At 61.6% G+C, this 25,887-nt stretch overlaps 11 protein-coding genes across 11 annotated transcripts; 6 read left to right on the forward strand and 5 right to left on the reverse strand.

Moving 5' to 3' along the window:
• Window positions 1–133: 133 nt before the first annotated feature.
• PAN0_001c0796 (lysophospholipase) lies at window positions 134–1,603 on the forward strand (the record flags this gene model as incomplete). Its single annotated transcript, XM_014804411.1, has 3 exons — window positions 134–1,352; window positions 1,431–1,501; window positions 1,571–1,603. 3 exons carry the CDS (start codon window positions 134–136, stop codon window positions 1,601–1,603), a joined length of 1,323 nt encoding a protein of 440 aa, XP_014659897.1.
• A 40-nt stretch (window positions 1,604–1,643) lies between these two features.
• Window positions 1,644–4,664, reverse strand: PAN0_001d0797 (uncharacterized protein; the record flags this gene model as incomplete). The annotated part of the gene is made up of 1 exon (XM_014804412.1): window positions 1,644–4,664. The coding sequence occupies one exon, from the start codon at window positions 4,662–4,664 to the stop codon at window positions 1,644–1,646; it is 3,021 nt and encodes a 1,006-aa protein (XP_014659898.1).
• A 436-nt stretch (window positions 4,665–5,100) lies between these two features.
• On the reverse strand, window positions 5,101–8,493 carry PAN0_001d0798 (formate/nitrite transporter; the record flags this gene model as incomplete). Its single annotated transcript, XM_014804413.1, has 6 exons — window positions 5,101–5,936; window positions 6,003–6,136; window positions 6,603–6,703; window positions 6,771–6,848; window positions 6,909–8,277; window positions 8,417–8,493. The coding sequence occupies 6 exons, from the start codon at window positions 8,491–8,493 to the stop codon at window positions 5,101–5,103; spliced, it is 2,595 nt and encodes an 864-aa protein (XP_014659899.1).
• A 1,223-nt stretch (window positions 8,494–9,716) lies between these two features.
• PAN0_001c0799 (cytoplasmic protein) lies at window positions 9,717–13,081 on the forward strand (the record flags this gene model as incomplete). Its single annotated transcript, XM_014804414.1, has 3 exons — window positions 9,717–10,457; window positions 10,555–10,685; window positions 11,053–13,081. 3 exons carry the CDS (start codon window positions 9,717–9,719, stop codon window positions 13,079–13,081), a joined length of 2,901 nt encoding a protein of 966 aa, XP_014659900.1.
• A 297-nt stretch (window positions 13,082–13,378) lies between these two features.
• Window positions 13,379–14,389, forward strand: PAN0_001c0800 (NAD-binding protein; the record flags this gene model as incomplete). The annotated part of the gene is made up of 1 exon (XM_014804415.1): window positions 13,379–14,389. The coding sequence occupies one exon, from the start codon at window positions 13,379–13,381 to the stop codon at window positions 14,387–14,389; it is 1,011 nt and encodes a 336-aa protein (XP_014659901.1).
• A 1,457-nt stretch (window positions 14,390–15,846) lies between these two features.
• On the forward strand, window positions 15,847–18,024 carry PAN0_001c0801 (phenylalanine ammonia-lyase; the record flags this gene model as incomplete). Its single annotated transcript, XM_014804416.1, has 1 exon — window positions 15,847–18,024. One exon carries the CDS (start codon window positions 15,847–15,849, stop codon window positions 18,022–18,024), a length of 2,178 nt encoding a protein of 725 aa, XP_014659902.1.
• A 206-nt stretch (window positions 18,025–18,230) lies between these two features.
• On the reverse strand, window positions 18,231–19,790 carry PAN0_001d0802 (uncharacterized protein; the record flags this gene model as incomplete). The annotated part of the gene is made up of 1 exon (XM_014804417.1): window positions 18,231–19,790. The coding sequence occupies one exon, from the start codon at window positions 19,788–19,790 to the stop codon at window positions 18,231–18,233; it is 1,560 nt and encodes a 519-aa protein (XP_014659903.1).
• A 410-nt stretch (window positions 19,791–20,200) lies between these two features.
• On the reverse strand, window positions 20,201–20,837 carry PAN0_001d0803 (uncharacterized protein; the record flags this gene model as incomplete). Its single annotated transcript, XM_014804418.1, has 2 exons — window positions 20,201–20,289; window positions 20,447–20,837. 2 exons carry the CDS (start codon window positions 20,835–20,837, stop codon window positions 20,201–20,203), a joined length of 480 nt encoding a protein of 159 aa, XP_014659904.1.
• A 92-nt stretch (window positions 20,838–20,929) lies between these two features.
• On the forward strand, window positions 20,930–21,469 carry PAN0_001c0804 (uncharacterized protein; the record flags this gene model as incomplete). Its single annotated transcript, XM_014804419.1, has 2 exons — window positions 20,930–21,005; window positions 21,084–21,469. The coding sequence occupies 2 exons, from the start codon at window positions 20,930–20,932 to the stop codon at window positions 21,467–21,469; spliced, it is 462 nt and encodes a 153-aa protein (XP_014659905.1).
• A 109-nt stretch (window positions 21,470–21,578) lies between these two features.
• Window positions 21,579–23,402, reverse strand: PAN0_001d0805 (purine permease; the record flags this gene model as incomplete). Its single annotated transcript, XM_014804420.1, has 1 exon — window positions 21,579–23,402. The coding sequence occupies one exon, from the start codon at window positions 23,400–23,402 to the stop codon at window positions 21,579–21,581; it is 1,824 nt and encodes a 607-aa protein (XP_014659906.1).
• A 924-nt stretch (window positions 23,403–24,326) lies between these two features.
• Window positions 24,327–25,864, forward strand: PAN0_001c0806 (molybdopterin biosynthesis protein CNX2; the record flags this gene model as incomplete). Its single annotated transcript, XM_014804421.1, has 4 exons — window positions 24,327–25,160; window positions 25,232–25,413; window positions 25,488–25,551; window positions 25,634–25,864. 4 exons carry the CDS (start codon window positions 24,327–24,329, stop codon window positions 25,862–25,864), a joined length of 1,311 nt encoding a protein of 436 aa, XP_014659907.1.
• Between the last annotated feature and the right edge of the window lie 23 nt (window positions 25,865–25,887).

Here is a 25,887-nt window from a genome sequence, read left to right on the forward strand (position 1 = left end):
CCGGTTTCAGTGCCAATTGCCAATCCAACGCCCTCGCCAACCTTTCCTCCTTACCCTTTCGTCCTCTACCTCCTATCGCATCGCCTCGCCTCGCATCGCCTCGCATCGCCTCGCCTCGCCTCGGCCCGCAAAGATGGAGTACCTCAGGCTCATCCACAACGTCTTCACCGAGCCGCTCTTATGCCACCTCAACCTGCTCACCCCGGGCGGCGGCGACCCCACCTTTGGCCGGTCCGACATCCCCTACTCGGCGTCAGAGCATCGACTCATCTACTCAAACCCAGAAGTATCCGCCATCCGCCGGCGCGTGCTCATCCCAGCGCACTCGCTGCTCGAGTCCGGCTCGTGGGATAAGGAGAAGTGGTCGTTTGTGACGTATTACGTTTGGACGTGCCCCGAGGCGCTCGAGCGCGAACAGCTGCATTCGGACATTGTGCTTGCGCACGGAATCAACGACTATGCGGGCAAGCTCGCGCCGCACGCGCTGCACTTTATGAAGCGCGGCTTCCGCGTGATTGCGATCGACCTGCCCAGCTTTGGCCGCAGCACGGGCCTGCACGGCTACCTGCCCAGCATGAAGATCAATGCGCGCGCCATGCATGCCGTGGTCATGGACGTGCGCACCTGGGACGAGGAGTCGGGCTTGCTCGGAAAGGCGGGGCGCGAGCGCAAGCTGTTTGCAGAGGGACACAGCATGGGCGCGTTCACTGTGCTGTACTACGCTGCGCTCTATCCGCCGCTCGAACAGGCGCAGGATGGAGGGCCGGATCTGGCGATCAAGCAGAGACCGAGCGAGCAGGCCAAGACCATCACGGACGACGAGCTGGTCGAGGAGGCACTCAACGCACACGAACGCACGCCGCTCGCCCACCACAAGCCGCCACACGACCACAGCAACGGCTCGAGCTCGGCCGTGCTGCCGGGCAAGCCGGCGCCGTACAGACCCTCGCTGTCGGGCGTGGCGGTGGCAGCACCCATGATCACCATCTCGTCCCAGTCGCGTCCCAACAAGGCGGTCGAGTACATTGCGCACGTGCTGCGCTTCTTCGCCGGCAGACTGCCCATGGTCACCGCGATCAAGGGCAACGTATCCGACGACCCGCGCGTCGAGCACGAGTTCGAGGCAGACCCGCTCACCTACAAGGGCAAGCTCCGCATCAGCACGGGCCTCGCCATCGTAGCGGGCATCGAGGATCTGGCCAAAAAGGCGCATCTCATCACGTGCCCACTCACCATCCACCACGGCGCCAACGATCGAGTCACCGACCCCAACGGCAGCAAGATGTTCTTCGACAAGGTCGCCACCCCGCCCGAACACAAGAGCATCAAGATCTGGCCCGGCTACGAACACGGTATGTCTGCCACCCTTTCTTTCTGCCGAGCTCATGTGCACGCTTGCTGACGTTGACCCTTGGTGGGCCATGGCGCAGTCATGATGAAACACGTCCAGGGAATGTCCAAGGAGGACACGCAAAAGACGCTCGATGTGCTCACCGAGATTGTAAGTTGTGCCTTGCCTCGACTGCTGTCTGGGCGCTTTGCTGATATTTGCATTGGTGCGGTGTTGCAGGGTGACTGGCTGGTGGAACAAGCACGACGATAGACACGTAGAAACGGGATTACATTTGCCAGACGGTGCGTGTTCAGCGCAGACCGAAGCCCTGAAAATGTTCGATGGCGACCGCTACCTTCTGCTCGAGCAGGTGCCGGGTCGGATACGTGGGCAGGAACAGCGTTGCCGTGCACGTGGATGACCAGGGCAACGGCCACGACTTTGCATCCGCTCGCTCGGTGGGCACAATGTGAATGCGCAGTCCCACGCCGCGCGCACCCGTAGCAGGCAGATCCTGCGCGCCCGTGATAAACGCCAGCATGCGTCGCTGTCCCTCCGCCTCCAACGCGGCCCACACTTCCCAGAACCACTCGACCACCCTTGCGCCCGTGCTTTGAGAGATCACTTCCGTGCTGGCACGCAGGTCCTGCACATCTAGCCGCGATACAGAGGCACTGGGTGATGCAGGGAGCGCCACGAGTGCCTGGTTGAGCTCGCTGGGGGCAAACAGCGAGACTGCCAACCCGCCGCGTGCGAGGACATCGCTAGCCGACTCGGCACCACACTCCTTCCCCAGCCACGCGGACGGCATGATGCTCTGCCACGCCGCATGGAACGCGCCCACACGCCCTCGTGCCGAACCGACCAGCACGCGCCAGATGAGCTTCGACACGAAATCGTGCCTCTCGATCATGCGCACCGCTCGGTGCCGACCCCCAGGGACGAGGTCGATCGTCTTGATGCCGCCATCGTGTGTGCGGATGGTCGTGCTCCACGTGAGCGAGAATGTCGCATCGAACGCGCCATCTGCATCCGCAACACCCGCGGGTGGCTGCCAGTCAAGCACCGCCTGCAACGACCTCGCCAGCCGCGCATCCATAAACTCCAGATCCATCGGCAGCAGCGAGACCGAGTCCAAATCCGCGGCGATTGCGATGTTAAATGCGACGTCCGGCAGCGCGAATGGCAAAGTGAGCTTGGCACTGTGCAGTGCGGCCAATCCCAGCAGCAGCCCAAGAAACGCCGCGGTGGTCTCAGCGTCACTATCGTCGGCATCGTTGGGGGTGGGGAGGAACCATCCGTGGTGCGCAATGGTTTCGCTGTGGTTCCAGCCGGCAGTGACGGTTGCGAACCACTCGCGCGCCGGGCCTCCGCCATCCGCCGCGTGCTCGCTCGCAAACTCGACACGCAGCGCACGCACTGCCGCCTGGTCGACCTCGCCCTCGAGCACCTGCGTCAGCAACTCGCGGCTCTGAGCCCACGCTGCCTTGCGCTCGATCTTGAGCGACAGCGAACCGGGCATCACCACCAGCTGCGCCTCTCCCTTGCTGTGCTCGAGACCCAACCTCTGCCCTCCCGTGCGCGGACTGACGCGGGCAAGACGCACCTCATTCTCGAGCTGCATCATGCGCACCTTGGCGCCGAGCGAGACAAGGAACGCTGCCTGGCATACGTTGAACTGCGCCATGCCCGCGGTGGGTGTGGCGAGGCGCACGCGCGACGCCGCATGGTGCGCAAAGTGCTCCAGAAACGGCGCCAGATCCAGCACGGTGCAGTAGAACGCGTGGACGGGCAATCGATGTGCTGCGGCGCGCGTGGTGTTGTGCACAAAGCACAGCGACAGAAAGCGCGCCAGCGACACAAGAGCCGCGTCTTGGTCGGGCGAGAGCACGGCGGGGTTCGAAGACATTTGCTGCCCACACAGCCCGACCAGCTCGCCCACGAGCCCAACGAGCACGTCGTCTTGCGCGTCCGGGTGCGTTGCAGCGAGCGCCGTGCATCGTGCAAGAACGTCGGCAAGAAGCCCCCCTGCTGTCGCTGCGGAATCGGTGGCGCGGTGGAATACGCCCAGCACGCCCAGAAAGATCTGCTGCAGCGCGGTGGTGAGCTGTGCATCGAGCATCACCCGTGCGCCCGTGGGACGCAGAGCTTGCAGGAGCAGAAGCCGCGCCAGCACCTCAACCAGCTCGCTACGCTCCGCATGCACCAGCCCATCCACTAGCTGCCCAAGCCCTCGCAGCACCGCCTGTCGCACCTCATCCTGAAGCGACGATGGAAGCACGTCCAGCCTGAGCCCGGGCTGCTGCAGTCCAGTCGGGAGCAAGTCGTCTGTCAAGATCCCCTGCGCCGAGTGGTGGTGTGACGACCAAGTGGTGGGGTCTGCAATACGTGCCTCGACTGCTGCGAGCAACCTCGTCTCCGGCGCGCCGTTACCGTCTCCAGCAGCAGCTGGCGGCAAGCTAGCAACTCGACTCTGTACAGCCGCAAGAGTGTTGGCGCGACGGCACTGCTCTACCAGCTGCTGCAGGTCCAGATTGGGCATCTGCTGCGTCTGCACATCGGGCGCCGTACTTCCGACGCTTGCCGACGTCTCGCCTGGCATACCGCCGATCTTAGCATCCGCGTTCTTCCCTCCCGCGTTCTGGAGCGGTATCCCTGCATGTGCCGCGTCGATCTTTGCCTTGACGCGGTTGCGCACGTGTTTGTGGTTGTGCCGCTTGTAGATGCGTGGTCCCATATGCGCAGCACCGAGCTCTTCGTCCAGATTGGCGAGCACACGCAGCGGGTCTCCGCCGAACGACGACGTCGCGAACATGGCGAGGCCTGCGCTCGTGCCGTTCTGCTGCCAGGGCGATGCGGACCGGCTGCTGCCCGCCGACGAGAGGTCGCGGAACACGATCGAGGACATGGTCGCGCCGCGCGCCGACACCTCGCCCGCATCGTCTTCGTCCATGGACGCGTCATCGTCATCGTAGTCCGAGAGCGAATGGATGCGCGAGGTCGATGGGTCGCTGCGTGTGATGTGCGAGCGCTTGCGCGTGCCGTGACTGGCGGCCCGTTGCGCAAGCTCCTGACGCCGCGTCGGGTACGGGTTGAACGATGCCGGCGAGATGAGCGACGACGACGAGTACGACGCTTGCTGCGGCCGGCTGGATGCACGCCGAGCTTGCGGAGACGAGAGCGGAGGAAACGCGGCCGACGACGACGAGGCCAGTGGCGGGCCTTGTGAGGAAGTCGATGCGGACGAGGAGCTGGCGGCTGGCGAGGCGGAGGACGCCCAGCTCTTGGAAGTGCCCCAGACGGGGCGCCGAGAAGGATCGCTCTCTGGCATTGCCTCGAGTCTTTCAGGCTCTGTGAGTCCGGTAGAGATGGTGATGAATCAAGTGAAGCGCGAAGAAGCGGCCGGCTGCACAAGTGTTGGTGTGGAGCACCTCTCTGTGGCAAAGTCCGAAATCTTATCGCCAAATCGGGCTCTCAACCGGCGAAATCGCCCACACAAATAAAAAAAAAAAAAATAAATAAATAAAAATAGAAAAAAATGCAAAGCCGGCAATTTTTCGGGCTACTTTTCTTTTCGATATTTCTCGGAGAATTTTTCAATGCGGAATCCTGCAGACGTTGGAACAGCTCGGCTGGCATCATCATCACCATGCACACTCTTGTCAACCTCGCTCGGAGCAATGCTGCCAACATTAATCACCGGCAAACAGAAAAAGTTGAGATATTGTACACTGCAAGAAATCAGACTGATGAGGCGACGAGGACTGTTACTGCCTCACCTGGGCTTCGACGTCCTTGGCCCACTCTGCGTCCGCCCCTACGCTTGCACGGCCGCTGGTGGGCAGCGTGATGTCGTTGACCGACATCTCGGATGTCATACCCGTCTTTGGCCCTGCTTCGATCGTGCTACCCCTTGCAGTTGCGCTGGGGTCGAATTCGTCGCCTCCATGCAGGTACACGAGCGGCAACGCCAGCAGCGCCGCACCCACCACATTACCCAAGAAGCTGGCAATGACGCTCTTCCACACGTACTCTCCCACGCCAAAGTTGGTCCTCCTCGTCATGAGCGCCGCGTTGACCAGGAACATGTTCGCCACCACATGCTCGAATCCAGCTGCGACAAAGACAAAGATGGGGAACCAGCTTGCGACGACCTTAGACGCAACGTCCTTGGCGAGGCTTGCCTGGAAGACGGCGATGCAGACGAGGACGTTGCAGCCGATAGCACGCAGCCAGAGTTCGCGGAAGTTGATGGCGGACACTTTTGCGTTTGCGCTTGCTGCAGCGCCGGCGTTCATGGCGGGCGTGTAGATCTCCGAGTAGTGCACGAGCAGTCCTGCGTACAGCAACGAGCCGACGAGATTGCCGATGAACGTGATGGCCCAGCCGTAGAGGAATGCCCAGTAGGGAACCCGACGTTTGACAGTCGCCATAATGAAGATCGCCATCTCTCCAGTGACCAGATCGGCTTGCAGGAGGACGATCATTACGAGACCGACGGGGAAGACCGCGCCCTGGAGGATTTTGAGAAGCCCGGGTGCGTTGGTGGCCAACCAGGGATTGGCAGACATGATCTGCACCAACATTCCGCCCGTCGACAGCACTGAAATCACGAGGTCAACATGTCAGTACACTTGCGAAGAAGAGCCTCGTTTGGAGAGATACGCACGAAAGCCGGCCATAATGCCCTTTACGAAGCGCTTGCCAACGTCCATGCGGTGTTTGCGAGGCCCCGCCTCGATCCACGACCACGTCGCCTGTTCGAGCGTGACCATCTGCGACATTGTTGCCAGATCTCTGTGCCTTGATGCCTCGATGGAGTACAATGTCGTTGGTGTCGAGAGTGGCACCTCTGGTTGATGGTGATGCGATACCAGGATAAGGGTCGTCGGAAGAGCCAACGACGTCAGCAAAATTTTTCCCCTTATATAATGGGTTTTTTGCGTGACGGAATGGCTCGCTATCCTCACGACGTCGGTACGGCATTGATGGACGGCGAAAGGCGCACATTCCACCACTCTCTCCGCCCGCAATCTCCAGTCCGCCCGCATGCTCGTGTGCTTATCAGTGACGCTCCTCGCGAGTTGTTCAACGTCTGGTGGGCAAGAACGCGTGCGCTAATCAGCGGGGAATTTGCTACGCTCGGCAAGGGACCTCTTAGCGTGACTTCTTATCTCTGGTTCTCCACGGGGTCCTTGTGGCATGCTAGCAGCGGTACAAGCGGAGAAGTACGCTGATAACACGATAACATCCCAATGCTGGTACACACCACCAAACGCCGACCAGGCACTGCCAAGCTACAGTAGACAGATCGCCTGCATGGCGCTCCGCTACGAGCGTCGAGATAAGGGCGGCGTGTGAAATTTTGGCCTGTCTGACGCCGATCCAACAGTGCAAAGTGAGATTTTCAATCCGGCGGAACCTCATGCACACACACATGCGCCCAAAGATCTTTGAAACCGGATACTGATTGCTGATTGCTAGACGAAACGGAACAATGCGAGACGAAGCGATACTGGAGCACGTGCAGAGTCAAGTGAATCTAGAAACTAGTAGTGGCGAACTATGCGCTGACGGTGGTGAAGAGCTTCAGCCCCTCATCGGTAAGCTCGGCGCGCAGGTCGTCGACATTGGCACCCTGGGGCAGATCAAACGTCTTCTGCACCGTGGCAGGTGCATCGCTGGTGACGGTCGCCGACGAGGCGCGCGTGAAGCTGACCTCGACAAAGTCGTCGTCGCCATCGTTGGCCTCGGGCGTGACGATCTCGTCGCCGTTCTCGTCGACGTCCGAGACGCGTGCGCGCTTGGGCGAGCGCGAGCGGCCACGTCGAGACGAAGAGTCGCTGGGAGCAGGGCTGGCAGCGCGCACAGGCGAGGCCGACGCTGCGGGCTCGTTGTTCCACAGTCCCGAGACGGTGACCTTGCGTGCGGCCTCGTCGACGGAAACGTTGATCTGGTCCGCACGTACGCTGGCCTTGTCAAAGTTGCCGGTTGAGGGGAAGGCGTGCGAGAAGACAAGCTGTTCGGCCTTGGTGGCGGGTTCGGGAGCGGCAACATGAGTGGCGGTGGTAGGTGCGGGGCCAACCTCTTCAGGATCGGCATCCTCCTGCATCAGAGCCGACGCGGCGGCAGCAGCGGTGTCGTCGGCAGTGTTGTCCTTGTCCACGTCCATAGCCTGTGCAGCGTCGGCCACTTCCTGCTCGGTAGCCTTGGCCTTACCCTTGGCATCGATGGTCTGCGCGGGAGCAGTGGCGGGGGAAGCGTTGGGGGCGGTGTCGTTCTTGTGCGCGAGCTCGACATCCTCATCGTCGTCGTCATTATGCTGCTGAAGGGCGTTGCAGAAGCTGGTGAGGCCGCCAAAGAGCAGATCCTCGAGGGCGAGGAAGAGGTGCTTGGACTCGTCCTGGGCTGCGCGGGCCGCGGCGATGCGCTGGCGTTCCTTCTCGATGGCGTAGGCCTTGCGTCGCTGGTACTCGTCGTACTGCTGGCGGCGAAGAGCCTCGTGTCGCTGGCGCTGGAGCTGTTCGAGCTGGTACCTGCGCTGAGCCTCGCGCTGCTGCATGGCTAGCACGTGCTCGAGGTAGGCACGAGCCTGACGCTCTTCGGCCTCCCTACGAGCTGCAGCGGCGGCAGCAGCCCTAGCCCGGCGGGCAGCCTCGGCGCGCTGGGCGCGCTGGGCCTGAGCACGGGCATAGGCGGCTCGCTCCTGCTGTATTGCATCGGCAAAGCTGTCGGCGAAGAGCGGGTGGCTGTCAAAGCCACATCCGCTGAAAACGTTGGCCGAGGGACCGGCCTCGTAGGCGGGGCGTGGGGTGCGAGCCTGACGGGGGTAGGCGGCAAAGACGTCGGCGGGGAAGAAGAACTCCATTGTGTTGGTCTGGTTGCGCGGTTGCGAGACGAGTGTGTGCAGTGGAGGAAGCAGGTTGGAGATCGATAACAAGTGTCTTTGAGGGGCCAAGGCAGAGAGAGGAGATGTGCTGGACTGTGTCTGATGGCGGAATGAATGTGTTGAAGGGACGATGGCATTGTGGTCTTTATAGGTGGGGGCTGCCGTTAGGACGGATGCTGCAGGGTGTCGTGTACTGTAGCGTCATGCGCAGCACTGTGGAGGCGGGCGGCGGAGCGGGAGGGGCTGATAGCTCTAAGTCCGAAGACGCCATGCTTGCCACGTTGGACCCTGACGTTCGGCAAGCGTCTCGAGGCTCTTGGAAGCCGTGATTTGGATGCCGAACGACTGCTGCGGATGCTCAGCGATGCCGGAAGACGCTCAGCGATGCATGTAGAAAGCGCTGGAAATTGCCCGCAGCTGCACAGAGCAGACCCTGACCGGGACCCTGGGCGCCAAAGGCCTCGACCGCGAACCTTCTCGCATTTTCCACGCGAATCCTCAAATCCCGCAGCCCCCGATGCGATGCAGATCTCGATTCAGATTTGGATCTAACAATCTGAAGCGAATTTTCCCAGGTGGGAATTCCGAACGCGAACCATGCGCCTGCACCCCTGAGCACCGACGTTTGGCCGGTCTTGGCAGGCAGATTGTATGCACGCCGCAACCCCGAGATGTGCAGCAGCTTTCTTTGCTTGGACCGCTCGGAAAGAGCGTGCAATGCTGCTGCAACGTGGCCTTTGTCTTGCAGCCCAGTTCGAGCGAGGCTTATTGTATGCTCATGCAAAGCGGGCCGTGGTCCGAGTCACCACTAACTCAAGCATGGCATTGCAGTGCTAAGGCTTTATGAGCCCTCTTCCTCTCTGCACGGCGTGCGAGTCAGTCAGGGGCGGCTGGGGATGGCAGGCGGGCAGGCATTTGGTGGTTCGGTAATGCTGCAGCTGCGTCGCCGATCCACAGTACCGACTGCGTCAAGCGAGGCGGCCAGGCGGCAGATGGCGGCCATACCGCACATTCATGCCGAGCCGCTGCGTGCGCATTGCAGCGTGCGTCTGTGGGCCGTTTCTGAGAATTTTCAAAATCGGCAGGTGGCTGCCGCCCGTCGGTTTGGTCGGTGGGCGAGCGGGGCCTCAAGGCGATCCTCGCTTCCAGCCTCCCGCCGCCGCAAAGGATGCTGTCTCGGCTCGACCCGCCTCTTTCCGCCTCTGCTCTCCGCAAAAGGGTCTGCTCGCTCCACTTTTGGGCCTCGCGATCTGGACTGCCTGCCTGCGAGCCATGAAAATTCCAGGTCAGCCGCCGCCGCCGCCGCAAACCCTCCCGCTCCGAGACGGCACTCGATGCATCCACCGACTTTGTCCTGCTGCATTCGTATAACCCACCGCCCATCCCCAACCCCAACCACAACCCAACCTCATCCTCGATTCGCTTCGTCCCTACACCACCACCACCACCATCCTTTCCTCCTTGTCGATACCCTTCTCACTCACCAAGCACAAAATGGCACCTCTCGCAAAGTCCCTGGCCTTGGCCTCTCTTCTCGCTGCGCCCGCCATGGCCGCCGTCACCTCGCGCCCCCAGCTCGAGGTGAGGCAGTACCAGGACCCCAACTCGCCGCTCGTCATCAACGAGCCCTCGTGCGACTTCCACCAGTGCATCATCTACTGGGTGCCCGGTAGCCAGGTCGCCGTCAACTGGATCAACCCGACGCAGGGCACGGTTCAGGTCGACCTCATGACCAACAACAACTCGGACGTCGCCTACAACGTCGGCACCTACCCTGCCACCTCCAACACGTGCGATGCCGGCGCCGGCTACGGCCAGCCTGGTCCCAACGGTGCGCAGTGTGGTGGCTTTGTCTTCTCCGTGCCCAGCTCGTGGAATGCCGGGAATTACTCGGCTCTCCGCGCCATGTCGGTGCAGGACCAGAACCTCCAGTCGTACACGGACAAGATCTACATCACCCAGAACGACACCACCTCCAAGAACGCCCCCTTCTCCATCGTCAGTGGATCCAGCGCAGGCACTGCTTCGGCAACGTCTGGCTCTTCCACCGCTGCACCCGCTTCCACTACTGGCAGCTCGAGTGCTGGTCCCACCGGCAGCTCGTCGCGTGGCTCGGCTAGCATGACGGCGTCCAGCACGAGCGGTCGTACCTCGTCCACCGGCACCCCCGCTACCAACGCTGCCCTCTCTAACAACGCCGGTACCCTCGCCTTCACCCTGACATCCGCTTTCGCTGTGGGCCTCGCCAGCCTCCTCTGAGCGCGCATGCACCTTCAAATTAGACTCTCGGACAATAGGCTCAACCTCATCCTTGACACTTTGACTCGCACAGAACAAGCTCTCTCACTGCTCCAACGCTCTTTTGGGCCCCGCACATCCTCCGTTCCTCGACGGTCCGCACTGTCACTGTTCCTCACCACGAGCTGCTGCCTTCGGCTCGTCGCATACCGTACCGCTTGGCCAGTCGACGTCGCGTCGTCTTACCAGCCAGTGTACACCACATCTTGTACATACCCTGCCCCACTCTCATTGATTTATTTTGTTTCTGTGGTCCTCTCTTCTCCCGCTACCGTAGTGCCGACGAACGAATGTTTGCGATTCGATGACGAGTGTGCTAGATGAAGGCAAGCAAGGGTGGGTTAAGCTGCAGGATGGACCGAAGCATCGCGTCGATGCATATTTTACTCCTGAAATCGGCGATCAAGGAAAATGGCCGAAATGGAGGCCGGGGCGGAGGCCGAGATGGCAGGCGCGCAGATGCAGCTCTGTGACCAAACGCACGTCTTCTCCGCAATCACCCAACGCACCCTGCTTGTCGTTCATCAACCAGCACCGCCCCTGCTCCTCTAGCGTCAACAACGGAAGGCATCGTTACTTCGCCTCTCGCCTCGACCTCGCTTGTCCCAGCCTTGGCCGCTCGCCACATCGACAAGCTCAGCATGGCCGCCAGAAGCGAGACCGAGCAGCAGGATGCGGGTCCCGACCCGATCCTGCTGTCACTCTTCGCCAATCGCTTCATGTCGGTCGCCGAATCGATGGGCAAGTCGCTGCAGCAGACTTCCATCTCCACCAACATCAAAGAGCGACTCGACTTCTCCTGCGCACTCTTCAGCCCCGACGGCTCGCTCGTCGCCAACGCACCCCACCTGCCCGTCCACCTCGGATCCATGTCGTTTGCCGTCAAGTTTCAGGTGGACTACCTCGCCTCGATCGGCGAAAAGATGAAGCGCGGCGATGTGATCATGGCCAACATGCCCGTAGCGGGCGGTTCACACTTGCCGGACATTACCTGCATTACGCCCTGCCACGCTGCTGACTCGGACGAGATCATCTTCTTCTGCGCCAGCCGTGGACATCACGCCGACATTGGTGGCATCACCGCCGGATCCATGCCTCCCACCTCCAAGACGCTGTTCGAAGAGGGCGCGCGCATCAAGTCGTTCAAGATCGTCAGCGAGGGCAACTTTGATCGCAAGGGCCTCGAGCGGTACATGCTTGAAGAACCCGCCCAGTACCCGGGCTGCTCGGGCACGCGCTGCTTCCGCGACGTCGAAAGTGACCTGCAGGCGCAGATCGCTGCCAACCAAAAGGGCATCAACCTCATCCACTCGCTCGTCGCCGAATGGGGCCTCGATATGGTGCAGCGCTACATGGAGTACATCCGCACCAACGCCGAGATGGCGGTGCGCTCGCTGCTCAAGGACGTGGCCAAGCGCATGGGCACCAACAGGCTGCATGCACTCGAGCACATGGACGACGGAACGCCCATCGAGCTCAACGTCGACATCAACGCGGAGGAAGGATCAGCAGTGTTCGATTTTGAAGGAACGGGCCCAGAGGTGGCGGCCAACTTCAACTGCCCGCGCTCGGTGGTGTCGTCGGCGATCATCTACTGCCTGCGCTCCATGGTGTCGTCCGAGATTCCGCTGAATCAGGGCTGTCTGACGCCGATCGACATCCGCATTCCCAAGGGCTCATTGCTCGATCCGTCCGAGACGGCGGCGGTGGTGGGCGGGAACGTGCTGACGAGCCAGCGCATTACGGATGTGGTGCTCAAGGCGTTCAACGCTGCGGCGGCAAGTCAGGGCGACACGAACAATCTCACGTTTGGCCTGGGCGGCAAGGACAAAGAGGGCAACCATGTCGAGGGTTTCGGATACTACGAGACGATCGCGGGCGGGTCGGGAGCGGGGCCGTACTGGCATGGCACGTCGGGCGTGCATACGCACATGACCAACACGCGCATCACGGATCCCGAGATCATGGAGCGCAGGTACCCCGTGGTGTTGCGCGAGTTTTCGCTGCGCGATGGATCGGGTGGCGAGGGACGCTTCCGTGGCGGCGATGGTGTTGTGAGGGACATTGAGTTCCTCTCGCCAGGCATTCAGGTGTCGATCTTAAGCGAGCGCAGGGTGTTTGCGCCGTATGGTCTCGAGGGCGGAGAGAGCGCCAAGAAGGGTCTCAACGTGTGGGTCAAGCAGCGCCGTCAAGCGGATGGCGACGTGCGCGAGGGGGAAGAGGAGGGGGAGGCGCCGGCGCGTGTGATCAATCTCGGCGGCAAGAACACGACGCCCATGGGACGGGGTGATCGCATCATCATCAATACGCCCGGCGGAGGAGGTTGGGGCCGCAGGGATGCAGAGCAGCAGGATGGAGAGGAGAGGACGCCGATCAACGAGCGCAATGCATCGGGCAGGATGGCGCCGCTGCTCAACGATGACAAGTCGCCGAGCGGTGTGATTGCCGCGAGCCAGGTCAAGGAGGATGCACGCGATGTGCACAGTGTGCGCGCGCCGCACCATACCACCAGAACCAAGGGTAGTGTGGCAGAGTGGAGCGCGATCCAGCTGGGTGCCTAGCGTGTAGCCATCAATGCAGTTGATCAATGTGTTGTTCTGTCAGAAGTGCTGGTTGGGCGCGGGGGTGTGCGGGGTTGAGCGGCTCGGCGAATTGAGCGGCCCCTGTGGGGAGAAATCGAGTGTGGGGTTAGGTGGAAATTCACGGCGTGGAGGCGGGGCGTTTCCACTTTTGGGTGGATGCTCCCCCCCACGTCGAGTTGAGCGGCTAGAGCGGATATATCTTTGTCTCCAATTGCCCTCGTCTCTTTGCCTCACCACCATCGACCATACTTCTAACGACTTGCAAACATCGAAACAATGGCTACGACGGTGCTTATTACGGGAGCGGGTGGATTCCTGGGCTCGATGCTGGCGGACACGCTGGTTCGACTTCAGCCGGAACAGACATTTCAATTCGTGCTCGTGGACGTGCACACACCACCTGCACCCAAGACGTCGGGTGTCAAGTCGGTGTGTCTTGCAGCGGATCTGACCACCCCGGCGGGAGTCAAGTCGATCTTTGAGACCGAGTTGGGACTTCCTGCTGTGATCTACTCGCTGCACGGCATCATGTCCAAAGGCTCGGAGGACAATTGGGATTTCGGCTTCCTGGTCAACTTTGACTCGACACGTGCACTGCTCGACCAAGCCAAGAAGCTGACCCCCGGGGTAAAGTTCATCTTTGCCTCTTCGGTTGGTGTCTTCGGTGGCAAACTTCCGGACGAGGTCACGCCCGATACATACCCGCGGCCCGAATCGAACTACGGGACGGCCAAGGTGATGTGCGAGTATCTCGTCACCGAGTATTCGCGCAAAGGCTTCATCGATGGTCGAGCGGTGAGACTTCCTACAATTACGGTGCGTCCTGGAGCACCTGCAGCCGCCACTACTGCATTTGTATCCGGCATCATTCGAGAACCCCTGCAGGGCCTCGAAAGCTCGTGCCCCATCGGTAAGAGTGCCGACGACCCCGTGTTGGATACGACCAAACTGTGGATCAGCAGCCCCAGCACGGTGCTCGAGAACTTTGTCATCGCAAAGGACATTCCCGCCGAAAAGTTCCCCAAGTACAGCAGGGCCGTCAACCTGCCCGGCTTCACCGTGAGCGTCAAGCAGCAGATCGAGGCACTGAGGAAGGTCGCCGGAGACGACGCGGTCGCCAAGATCAAGTTCGAAAAGGACGAGGTGTGCGAGCGACTCGTGGCCACCTTCCCTGCCGTGTTCGACAATGAGTTTGCGCTCAGCATCGGATTCAAGGTCGACCAGGGCGGATTCGAGGCCAACGTCAAGGAGTTCCAGGACTTCCTTGCGTCGCAGAAGTCGAATTGAGCCAGTTGACCCACATTGTATGCGCACATCACATCATTCACCATCAATCTAGGGATATTGTCGTGCTTCATTTGACAGGCTATGGATGCACTTGTGTGACCCACTACGGTGGGCTTCAGCCGATTTCATTCGATCGGGTGGAGCAATGTTGATTCATCGGCAGAGTTTCGGTTGAACTACAGTAATATCGAGACCTAAGCTCTTCTCTGGCGATCGCCAGACGAGCTGTTAGCGGCAAAGGACAAGCAAAGTCGTCTCTCGAGGCCCGCTGTATCAGGCCGGGGGAAAAGGGGCGATTCGACGAGCCGATCAGAAGCCTAGATCGGATGCATGTCATCGGGCGGACGGTCCTGGGCTCGGATTGGCATGGCCTGGGCGGCGCTGTTATGAGCAATCTTGCTCAGGACCATGGTGGTCACCTTTGAGAAAGACGAGGACTGAGAGACGAGGACTGAGAGACGATGACTGAGAGACGAGGACTGAGAGACGAGGACTGAGAGATGAAGATGTGGGAGGATGGGGGGCCAAAGCTAGAAACGAGCCGGAGACATGTTGGCATGTATGCCTTTTGATCCGAGAGGCAGCCGTCAAGGCAGCAGAAGTTAGCTCCCCCAACCCGCACTGTCACACCCGAATAGCACAGGCAGTCGGACCAACCGCATGGCGTCTTTAGCCAATCACTGTGATGGTTCGGGAGGCGCCCGGGTCCTCTAGCCGCACCAAGGCGCTCAAAGAGCACACAGAGGTCATCGGCATCGCAGGGGCCGCGTGACTTGGCTTTCGAGGGAGAGAAAGTGGCGCATCCCTGGCTGAGGACCGACCGGTAAATGCGAAAATGCGAGATAGGGCCGAAAAGCCAAGCGCGCGTCACTCGAGCTTGCCTCTGCTGATGTGCCTGCATTTTCGCAACGCTCCTCCCCACACGCTACGCATCCGACTACATGCACGAACCCTGCGTGGCGCCGGTGGGTGCTGTAGCTGACAGTGCTCAGGGCGTGGGATCCAAGTGGGGCTGTTGGGTCGGCTGGCCTGGCTATCATCGGCTATTCCGCTGCTTGTCCCAACTTTTTTGTTGTTGTGCTGATGCGGTAGAGTGAGCCGTGTGTGTCTGTGAGGGGTCGCGGGACAGCGGCGGTTGGCAGCGTCGATCTGCGTTGCTCCAACGCCATGCAGAAGACGCGGCGGCAGCAGCTGCTGCTGTTGCTGCTCACACCGCCTCCTGCTGGCTCGGCATGCCCCTCATAGCAAAGTAGAGTCGACGGCCGCGATGAGCGCCAAACGGAAGTCACCCACCCGTCGGCCCACCCGCCCGCTCGCTGACACACACGCACGCACGCATTCACTCGCTCGCTATCACTGGCTCCGGCTGTATAAGAAGCAGGCGCCCCCCCATACATCGCACTTCTCCCCACGACACCGACCCCCTTTGCGCACCCCAATACCGTGCAAGATCCACAATGGCGCCCACCGCTGACGTCCTCCCCGCCGCCGAGGCCTCCACCCGTCCGGGCCTCCTCGTCCAGCCTTCCGACACCAAGCTGCGCAAGGCCTCCTCCTTCCGCACCGAGCAGGTCGTCATCGACGGCAACAACCTCAAGATCCAGGGCCTCGTCGCCTCCGCGCGCTACGGCCACATCCCCATCCTCGACAGCTCGCCCGCCGTCCGCAAGCGCATCGACGACTCGGTCAACTCGCTCATCGCAAAGCTCGACCGCGGCGAGTCGATCTACGGCATCAACACCGGCTTTGGCGGTTCCGCCGACTCGAGGACCGCCAACACGCGTGCGCTCCAGCTCGCGCTCCTCCAGATGCAGCAGTGCGGCGTCCTCCCCGTCCCCTCCACCTTCCCCACGGGCGAGCCCAGCTCGGCCCCCTTCGCCCTGCCCCTCACCGACACCGAGACGTCGCTCGTTATGCCCGAGGCGTGGGTGCGCGGCGCCATCGTCGTGCGCCTCAGCTCGCTCATGCGCGGCCACTCGGGCGTGCGCTGGGAGGTGCTCGACAAAATGCAGAAGCTCTTCCTCCAGAACAACGTCACCCCCGTCGTCCCCGTTCGCTCGAGCATCTCGGCGAGTGGCGACCTGAGCCCGCTCAGCTACGTCGCGGGCGCCCTCGCAGGCCAGCGCGGCATCTACTGCTGGGTGACCGACAAGTCGGGCCAGCGCGTCAAGGTGACTGCCGACGAGGCCTGCCGCATGCACGGCATCGAGCCCGTCCTGTACGAGCCCAAGGAGGCGCTGGGTCTGCTCAACGGCACCGCCTTCTCCGCATCCGTCGCCGGCCTCGCCACGTACGAGGCCGAGAAGCTCGCTCAACTGACGCAGCTCACCACGGCCATGGCGGTCGAGGCGCTCAAGGGCACCGATGCCAGCTTTGCTCCCTTCATCCACGAGGTCGCCCGCCCGCACCCGGGCCAGATCAAGAGCGCGCGCTACATCCGCGCGCTCCTCTCGGGCTCCAAGCTCGCCGAGCACCTCGAAAACGAAAAGCACGTGCTCTTCTCCGAGGACAACGGCACGCTGCGTCAGGACCGCTACACGCTCCGCACCGCCTCGCAGTGGGTCGGCCCCGGTCTCGAGGACATTGAAAACGCCAAGCGCAGCGTCGACATTGAGATCAACTCGACCACCGACAACCCCATGATCGACCCCTACGATGGCGACGGCCGCATCCACCATGGCGGCAACTTCCAGGCCATGGCCATGACGAATGCTGTGGAAAAAATCAGGCTCGCACTGTGCGCGATGGGCAAGATGACGTTCCAGCAAATGACGGAGCTGGTCAATCCCGCCATGAACCGCGGCTTGCCCGCCAACCTGGCGTCGACGCCCGATCTGTCGCTCAACTTCCACGCCAAGGGCATCGACATTGCGCTGGCCAGTGTGACATCGGAGCTGATGTTCCTGGGCAACCCGGTATCGACGCACGTGCAGAGCGCCGAGATGGCCAACCAGGCCATCAACTCGCTCGCGCTCATCAGCGGCAGGCAGACGCTCCAGGCCGTCGAGTGTCTCTCGATGATCCAAGCGTGGTCGCTGTATCTGCTGTGCCAGGCGTTGGATATCCGCGCGCTCCAGTACAAGGTGGCCGAACAGCTGCCCGCCGTGGTGCTGGCATCGATCAACAGCCACTTTGGCGAGTGGATGGACGAGACCAAGCAGGCCGAGATTGCGATGCTCGTATTCAAGAGCATGTCGAAGCGTCTCGACGAGACCTCGTCCAAGGATCTGCGCGATAGGCTGGTCGAGACGTACCAAGATGCCTCGTCGGTGCTGGTCAAGTACTTTAGCGAGCTGCCGAGCGGGGGTGGTGCGGATCCGCTGAGGAATATCGTCAAGTGGCGTGCGGCGGGTGTGGCCGAGACCGAAAAGATCTACCGCGACGTGACGGTCGAGTTTTTGGACAACCCGTTTGCGTGCCATGCAAGCCATCTGCTCGGCAAGACAAAGAGGGCGTACGAGTTCGTCAGGAAGACTCTGGGTGTGCCCATGCACGGCAAGGAGAATCTGGCAGAGTTCAAGGGCGAGTTTAGCCAGTGGAACACTACTGGTGGGTACGTCAGCGTGATTTATGCAAGCATCCGCGACGGAGAGCTGTACGACATGCTCGCCGAGCTCGAGAAGGAGATCTACTAGGTTAGAGCGAGGATACACTAATTCATCCGTATAGACAGTGTTACCCGGGTTCAAAGGTGTGTGTGTGGGGGGACGTGGCGGCGTGAACAGGACTGTGTGGGATGCGATGGGTGTGGCTCACTAGTCGTGCTGGACCGTGCACGCAAGATGTCACGATGTCACGAATGAGAACAGCGTTTTCATTGCACACTACTCACGAGAACGAGCTACTGCGCCTTGGCGTGCTTGACTTGGTCGGGCTTCCACTCGAGCTCGGCCTGCTTGTGGGTATCGGCGGTGGCGGAGGTGCCGAGCAGCAGCCAGAGCGACTTTCGCACCGAGCTCTCGACCGCCTTTGGCCTTGTCTCGTACAGCGCCGTGAGCGTTGCGAGCCCCAGCGCCAGCACGGCGGTATCGGCATGCGGGACGCTCTTCACCCACCCTCTGCGCTTGGCAACGCCAAGACTGGCATCGATCGACTGTCGTGTCACATACGAGCCGAGCTGTGCACGTCTTGCATGCGGGACAGCAAGAATGAAAACGCTGCTCAGGAAGCCGTTGAGGAAGTACCGCTTGGTGGGCAGCAGTGTACGCGGGAGGTAGTGCTGGAAGAAGCACGTAAGCCCCCAGGCAGTCCCGATACTGCCTGAAATCACCGTAGCTCCCTGCACCACCGCGAGCGCAAAGCGGAACAGCGCCGTCTCTGGATCCTTGAGCACCTTGCGATAAGATAACAGCTGGGCGGCGGCAGTAAAGACGGCGACGAACTTGGCCGAGGCCTGCCACTCGCGTGCAAAGAAGCCGAGGAAGTTGCGCGAGCACGATGGCTCGGTAGGATGCAGCAGCGCACACAGCAGCCGCGAGTGCGCCGGATGCGCAGGTGCATAGTCGAGCACAGGATTGATGAGCGCGTACTTGGTGGTGGGATACCTGGACGGCGTGAGTGCCGACAGCACCGGCGCTTTGAACGCGGGATATGCTGCTGTGGTGCGCGTGGGTGTGGAGAGCAGAGCGATGGTATCGGCCACATCGCGCGGTGCAGGCCAGGGGATCGACGTCGGCAGCCCCGCAGGTCGGGGTGGGATGTAGGATGTGCTGCGCGCCAGGATCACGCGTCCGTACGAAGCGGGGAAGCAGCTCGGCTCGAAGAGGAACGTCCACAGCAGCTGGCCGTTGGCGATCGCGTAGAAGAAGGCGCCTCCGATCCAGTCTGGCACCCAGCTGACCGAGCGCGACTTGACCGCACGCAGATGCGTATACAGGTTCTCCACCGCCTTGGTGCTGAGCCACAGCGCCATCGACCTGCGCAGCGACGGGATCGGGAAGGCCGCCAGCACGCTCGATGCAGCCAGGGCGGCGGCGAACGGCACAAGCGCGGCGGACTCGAGCACGCGCGCCATGCGCGCCTTGATCCTGTCGCGTGTCACGGCATAGTCGAGCCGATCGCGGTTGAAGGATCGTGCGAGCAGCTGGAGTCGCAGCCGCGTCAAGTGCGCCAGCAGCGCGCGATAGATCGCGGAGAAGAGCGCGAGCACGGCGCCGGAGCGGATGGAGGTGAGCGAGACGAATGCACGCAGTGCGTCGCGCGGCGACTTTTTGCGCAGCGCCAGAGGAAGGATGCCATCGAGCACCGCGTTGGCCGAGTAGCCCAGTGCGAACGATCGTGCCAGCACGCGCGAGCGCGGCGACAGCGGCGGGTCGGCGAGAAACGCGCGCAGCTGGGCCAAGTTGCTGGGCACCTGCACGCGCGAGGGCGCCGTCTGCGACGACGAGAGCGGCGATGCCATGGCTACACTTGCAACTCTCCAAGTGGGAGCTCCGTGGCTGATCGTGTGGCCGGCTCGTCGGTTTGATGATGGACGCTGGTGGCAGCAGTGACACTCTGCTCTCCGGCCGGTTGCCTTCCAGTTGGCCCGGCGCTCTCCAGCTCGCTGCTTCGTGCGTCAGTCCGACTTGACTGAACGGGGCGTGAAATCTGGAAAACGCAGCGGAAATGCGGGGAGGCCCGATCCTATTCCCCGATGTATACTCCCAACCCCCGATCTCAGTCCGGGACCCTCGCATTGAAGGTTCAGCTGTCCGCGGAGGTCATGGTCGTAGCATTACCCTCTGGACCCGAACCAGATGCCGATGCGACACAGCCGGGCATTGACCTAGCGGAAGCAAGCATAGGCACGAGGGGGGCGAGGTTGCATCGCTACTCTGTGCGAACCACCGCCCTTCTCCTGTTTTTGGGCATTTTGCTCTTCACCAGCGGGTAAAGGTATGCGATGATGGCCCCTGGAGCTGTTCGCAGCACAGGCCGTCATGGTGAACTGCATTGCGGTACGGCGTTGCGAGCATCATCCTCATGCCGAAAGTGAGACCGGGCAGCAGTTTTTCTCGGCCATCGCGTAGAGCGGCGGGCAGCGATGCCAATTTTGGGCTACTCCACTAAACTCACGCCGGATGACGACATCGGGGCGCCCAGATTTGGCGGTGCTTTGGTGCACTGCCCGCAGCACCGCCAAGCTCCAGTTGCCCGCCGCTGCTTGGCAACCCGTGTTGGCGCTCTCACAACCTCCGCTGCTCGCACACGACCCTGGGCCAGGCCCGCCCAAGCCTCCACCTCGTCCTTGTCGGACGCAGATTCGGCTGCAGAGTTTAGACGTTCGAGCGATCATGCTCGCTTCGAGTCGACGCTGCAAGTCTTTCGCCTCCGGCTGCTCGTTGCCCGTCTGACGCCTGCCCGGCAAAAACGTCCGCGACACTTGGCTCGGCTGCCACGCCTCTATCGTCACTCGACCGGCTCGGAGGCTCGCTCTTTGCTGCTCGCTTGCTGTCGCCGCTTCCATCGCTACGCCAGCCTTCGTTCTCTCACATATATACTCAAGCTTCCTCTTCGTCAGACACGAACTTTCGGCGTCCAAACAAACATCCATTCAACATGCAGTTCAACAAAGCCATCATCGCCTTCCAGGCCCTCCTGCTCACCGTCCTCATCGCTGGCACCCAAGCACAGTGTAAGTTGTCTGCCTCCTCTCTACTCGGCATTGCTGCGGAGAGACTAACTTGAATTCTCACGCTTCGTCCATGCACAGTCCTCAGCGATGTCACCAGCGCACTCGGCGGTGTCGGCCAGACTATCGCTTCCGGCGCCACCTCGGTCTTTGGTGATGCCACCTCGGGCGCTGCGGGCGCCTTGACCACCTTGACGTCCGGTGCGGGCGGCGCCCTCAGCACTGCCACCTCGGGCGCAGCTAGTGTCGCCACCAGCGTCGCCTCGGGCGCATCGAGCGTCGCTTCCCAGGGCACTTCGGGCGCCGGCAGCGTGGCCTCGCAGGCCTCGTCGGGCGTCACCTCGGCCACCCCGCGCGCAAGCAACGCCGCCGCCGCCTCCACCATCAACGGCATGCCCGTCAACGCGCTTGCTGCCACCTTTACCGTCCTCCTCGGCTCGGCCATCGCCGGTACCCTCATCCTCTAAACACGGTCCCCACTGTTTTTTTTTATACCTAAAATGCAATGCATACCAAAGAGGCTGTAATGTCGCGCGAGATCGATCGCAAAGATAATGTACAAAGAGATGTGAATAATTACGCCTGCATCTTCTCGTCGTCCAAGGACCGCACGGGCGAGTCGTTGTACCGCTGGATCCGGCGATCCTCCTCGTCGAGCGGAAGCATAGCATTTGCGATCATGCCAACAATGGCGCTGATCAGGAACGGCGTGGAGATGACAATGATGATGCTGTCCAAGAATCCACTGAGCGCCTTGTTGCTGCCCTTGTAGGTGAACAGATTCGCGAACAAATCATCGGCGAGCAGCGTGCCGAAACCCCAACCGAAGCTGATTGCGAGGATGAATCGGTTCCTCCTCGTAAACGTCACGTTCTGCAGCACCTTGATGCCGGACACTGCGATGCTGCCAAACAGCACGAGCAGTACGCCTCCGAGCACCGGCTGGGGAATGGCGCGGACGCAGCCGGCCAGCTTGCCGATCACGCCAAACAGCACGAGCCAGAAGCTGCACCACCTGCCAGCCTGGATGTTGGCGCACTTTGTGATGGCGATCACGCCATTGTTCTGCGCAAACACCGAGAGCGGAGGCACGGTGAAGAGCGCGCTGAACACGCCGGCGAGGCCATCGACAAGCACACCGCCACTGATGCGCCTATCGTACGCCAGACCATCCACCTCGACGCGACTCACCTCCGACGTGGCCGTCACGTCTCCAATGCACTCCATCATCAGCGAGATGTACACCGCAAGCAGCGGAAGCACCGCGGGACCGTAGACGCGGAGCTTAAACGTCTCGACCCAGAGGAAGGTGATGGGCCTTGCCGAGTCGATGGGCTGCGACGACATGTATCCCAACGGACCGGCGATGACGAGGGGAAAGAGCAAGCCGATGGCGATGGAGGCATTGCGCATTGCAGGGCTGCCAAAGATCTCCACCAGCACCACCGTCATGAACGACAGAAACCCGAGGCCGAGGTAGTGTCCATCGCCCCACACGTATGCGCGGTGATCCGTGCCCATGCACAACTGCCCTGTCCCGTGGCACGATGCACCGCCGCCAAACGAAGGTATAGCCGATTCACCAATCAGCTTGATACCGATGAAGGCCACCACTGTGCCCGTGATTATAGGAGGAAACATGCGCTTGAGCACACGCGGTGGCAGGAACGAGAGTGCGATCTCGAGCAGCGCACACACCGCACACGTCCCAAGCAGATACCCGTACGCATCGGGGCACGCCGCCCTGCTGCCGTCCGCATTGCTCGGACACACGCCCTCGGCATACAGATTCGTAAAGATGCTCGTGGTCACCGAGAGCGTCGTAAAGCTCGTTCCGACCACACTCAGCAGACCCGTACCGAGCTGTCTACCTCCCAGAAACGGGAGGGGGATGGCGCTTTGCTGGACGGCCGAGATGAGGCCCGAGGTGATGAGACTTGCCGAGATGAGATACGCCGACGTTTCGCCCGAGAGGCTGAGGGAAGATGCGATCATCATGGGTGGGGTGATGAGACCCCCGAGCATGGCGAGCGCATGTTGAAGGCCGCAGATCGCCGCGACGGCAATGGGGAGTTGATCGTGCACGCCGTAGAACGGCGACTCGGCCGCGCCGCCGTTGAGCTTGCTGTCGGGCTTCCAGGGCAGCAGACGCGGCAGGCACAGAGCGCCGAACTGGTAGTCGCCCAACCAGCCCTCGCGCGTGCTGAGCCGGCGCACGCTCGAGCGCAGATGCTCGCGCGGGTTGCGTCGCCACGACGTTGTTGCATCCGAAGAGGCAGGGGGGTGCTGCGCATTGCCCGCATATGGCTGCGGCTCTGCCTGTCCAAACGGCTGCGTGGTGATCGTAGCGAGCTTGGAAGACATGTCGTGGCCCTTGTGATCGGTGTCGACCGTGTCCATGTGTGTGGGCTCCCGAAGGCTTGCGCAACAATTGCTGAAGCCAAAAAAGAGTTGGCAGTAGCAGATGGAGGCAGTAAAGATGGAAGACAATGGCGGATGTGCGGTCCAGGGTCTGGGTCTTTGGGTCTGCAAGCAAGAACGGGGATAAAGGCACGTAGCGACAGACGGGATCACTATATGAAGTGGGTGCGAGTGGAGACAGGCACTGTGTGCGATATGAAGCCGTTCCTGTGGCGCCAGACAGACGGAAGCCGGCTTCCTCGAGCGCCCGCCCTGCTAACCGACGGACGATGCGGCACGGTGCATGTGGTGATACCGCGCGGATAGCGTACCGGCTCAAGGTGTGCGGCAAGCTTCTTTTTGACCCGTGATAAGAGCCCGGCGCCGCAAGAGTGCATGTGCGCGACCATCTCCAGCAAATGAGCGAGCGAGGAGTGGCATTCCACAGCACCGGCCCCGTCTGCTGTCACGCGGGGCGGGGCAAGGGCGGCACATGGCCATTGCCGGTATCAGACAGCTTTGTCGATGGCCAATCAACGAAGGCGAGGTCGTCGCGTCGCTAAGCGATGCCTTGCTCGCCCGAGATTGCGCTCCGGCTCGAGGGAACGGGCGAATGAGCAGCCTCGGATGATGAGCTCCGCGGGAAGATAAGATTGCGCGCCACCCGAAGACAATTCGATCCCCGCCAAGCGCAGTTCGGACTTCGCCGAGAGGCCTAAGCTGTGACAAGTGAACGGCGTAACACATGGAAGGAAGCACCTCCGCAAAGCCCGAGCGGCGTGCGGAAAGACCGACGATAGAGCGCGGAAGAGCAGACCCTTTTCGGCGTACAACCAATCGCTGCTCTCACCAATCTATCTCCGTTGCTACCACCATCGACTCTCTTGTCGTCTTGTCCATACAGGCGTCGCCAGCATATTCACGATGTCGATGGCAGGACCAAGCCGCCTGGGCGTACGCTCTAGAGCGGCTCTCACGCAGATCTCGGTGACACATCGACGAGCCGTGTCTCGCTCTGCTGCGCTTGCAAAGCCGTTCGTACCCACCAGCAGCGAAGCAAGCACACACCCGCACGCCGGCCCATTGATAGGTGCTCACGCATCGCTTCACGAACAGCAGCGGCAGCGCGCTCAACAGCGAATCTCGGACATCGATGCACGCTTCGCTGCGCCACCGTCGCCCGTGTTGCGCGACCGTCATGCGCGCCAGCACACGTATCTGCGCATCTCGCTCACCGAAAAGTGCAACCTGCGCTGCCTCTACTGCATGCCCGAGGACGGCGTACCGCTCACTCCGTCCGACAAGCTGCTCTCCACCGCCGAGATCGAGCGTCTCGCCGCGCTCTTTGTCTCGCAGGGCGTCACCAAGATCCGACTCACGGGTGGCGAGCCCACGGTGCGCTCGGACCTGCCGCAGATCGTTCAGTCGCTTGCAGCGCTCAAGCAGCACGGCCTCGAGCAGATCGGCATCACCACCAACGGCATCGCGCTCGGAAGGCGCAAGCTCGACACGCTGGTGAAAAACGGTCTGACCCACCTCAACGTCTCGCTCGACACGCTCGATCCGTTCAAGTTTGAGCTCATGACGCGCAGGAGGGGCCACGACGCCGTCATGGACTGCATCCACAGGGCGCTTGCGCTCCGCATGCAAAGCGTCAAGATCAACGTCGTCGTCATCAAGGGCTTGAACGACCACCAGGACGTGCTCGACTTTGTCCGCCTCACCAAGGATATGCCCATCACCATTCGCTTCATCGAGGTGCGTACTCGAATCTTCTTTTGACAGCTGGGAAAGGCTCGCTGACGTTTCTCTCGATCATGAACGCACAGTACATGCCCTTCGACGGCAACAAGTGGCAGGTGAACAAGCTGGTGCCCTACCGCGAGCTCGTGCAGACGATCCAGGGCGAGTTCCCCGACTTTGAGCGTGTGCCGAGGCGCGATGATCCCAACGACACTTCCAAGCACTGGCGCGTGCCCGGTCACCAGGGCACCGTCGGATTCATCACAAGGTGAGTGTGCCTTCCGCCCGTCCTTTGCCACGCTGCAACGCAAGACTGACGACCCGTTACCCTCTTTTCTGCAGCATGACGGACAACTTTTGTGGTACGTGCAATCGACTCCGCATCACCGCGGATGGTAATCTCAAGGTAAGTGTGCTTCGGCCTCCTCTCAGCTTTGCGTTGGTGTTCCCAGAGCTGACGATGCCATGACGATTTGGTTGGGATTCAGGTGTGCCTGTTTGGCAATGCCGAAGTAAGCCTGCGCGATGCGATGCGCACGGGCTTCGAGCGCATCGGCACGTTGAGCGGCGGCTCCCACGGTGCGCCGGCGAGCGACGAGCAGCTGCTGCAGCTCATCGGTGCGGCGGTGGGGCGCAAGCACGCCAAGCACGCCGGCATGCGCGACCCCACCGAGCTCGCCAAGTCGCTCAACCGGCCCATGATTACCATCGGCGGCTGATCCTCGTGCGTACCGCCCGCGCG

This window comes from Moesziomyces antarcticus (genome assembly GCF_000747765.1).
Source record: "Moesziomyces antarcticus DNA, scaffold: scaffold_v10001, strain JCM 10317, whole genome shotgun sequence".
NCBI lineage: Eukaryota > Fungi > Basidiomycota > Ustilaginomycetes > Ustilaginales > Ustilaginaceae > Moesziomyces > Moesziomyces antarcticus.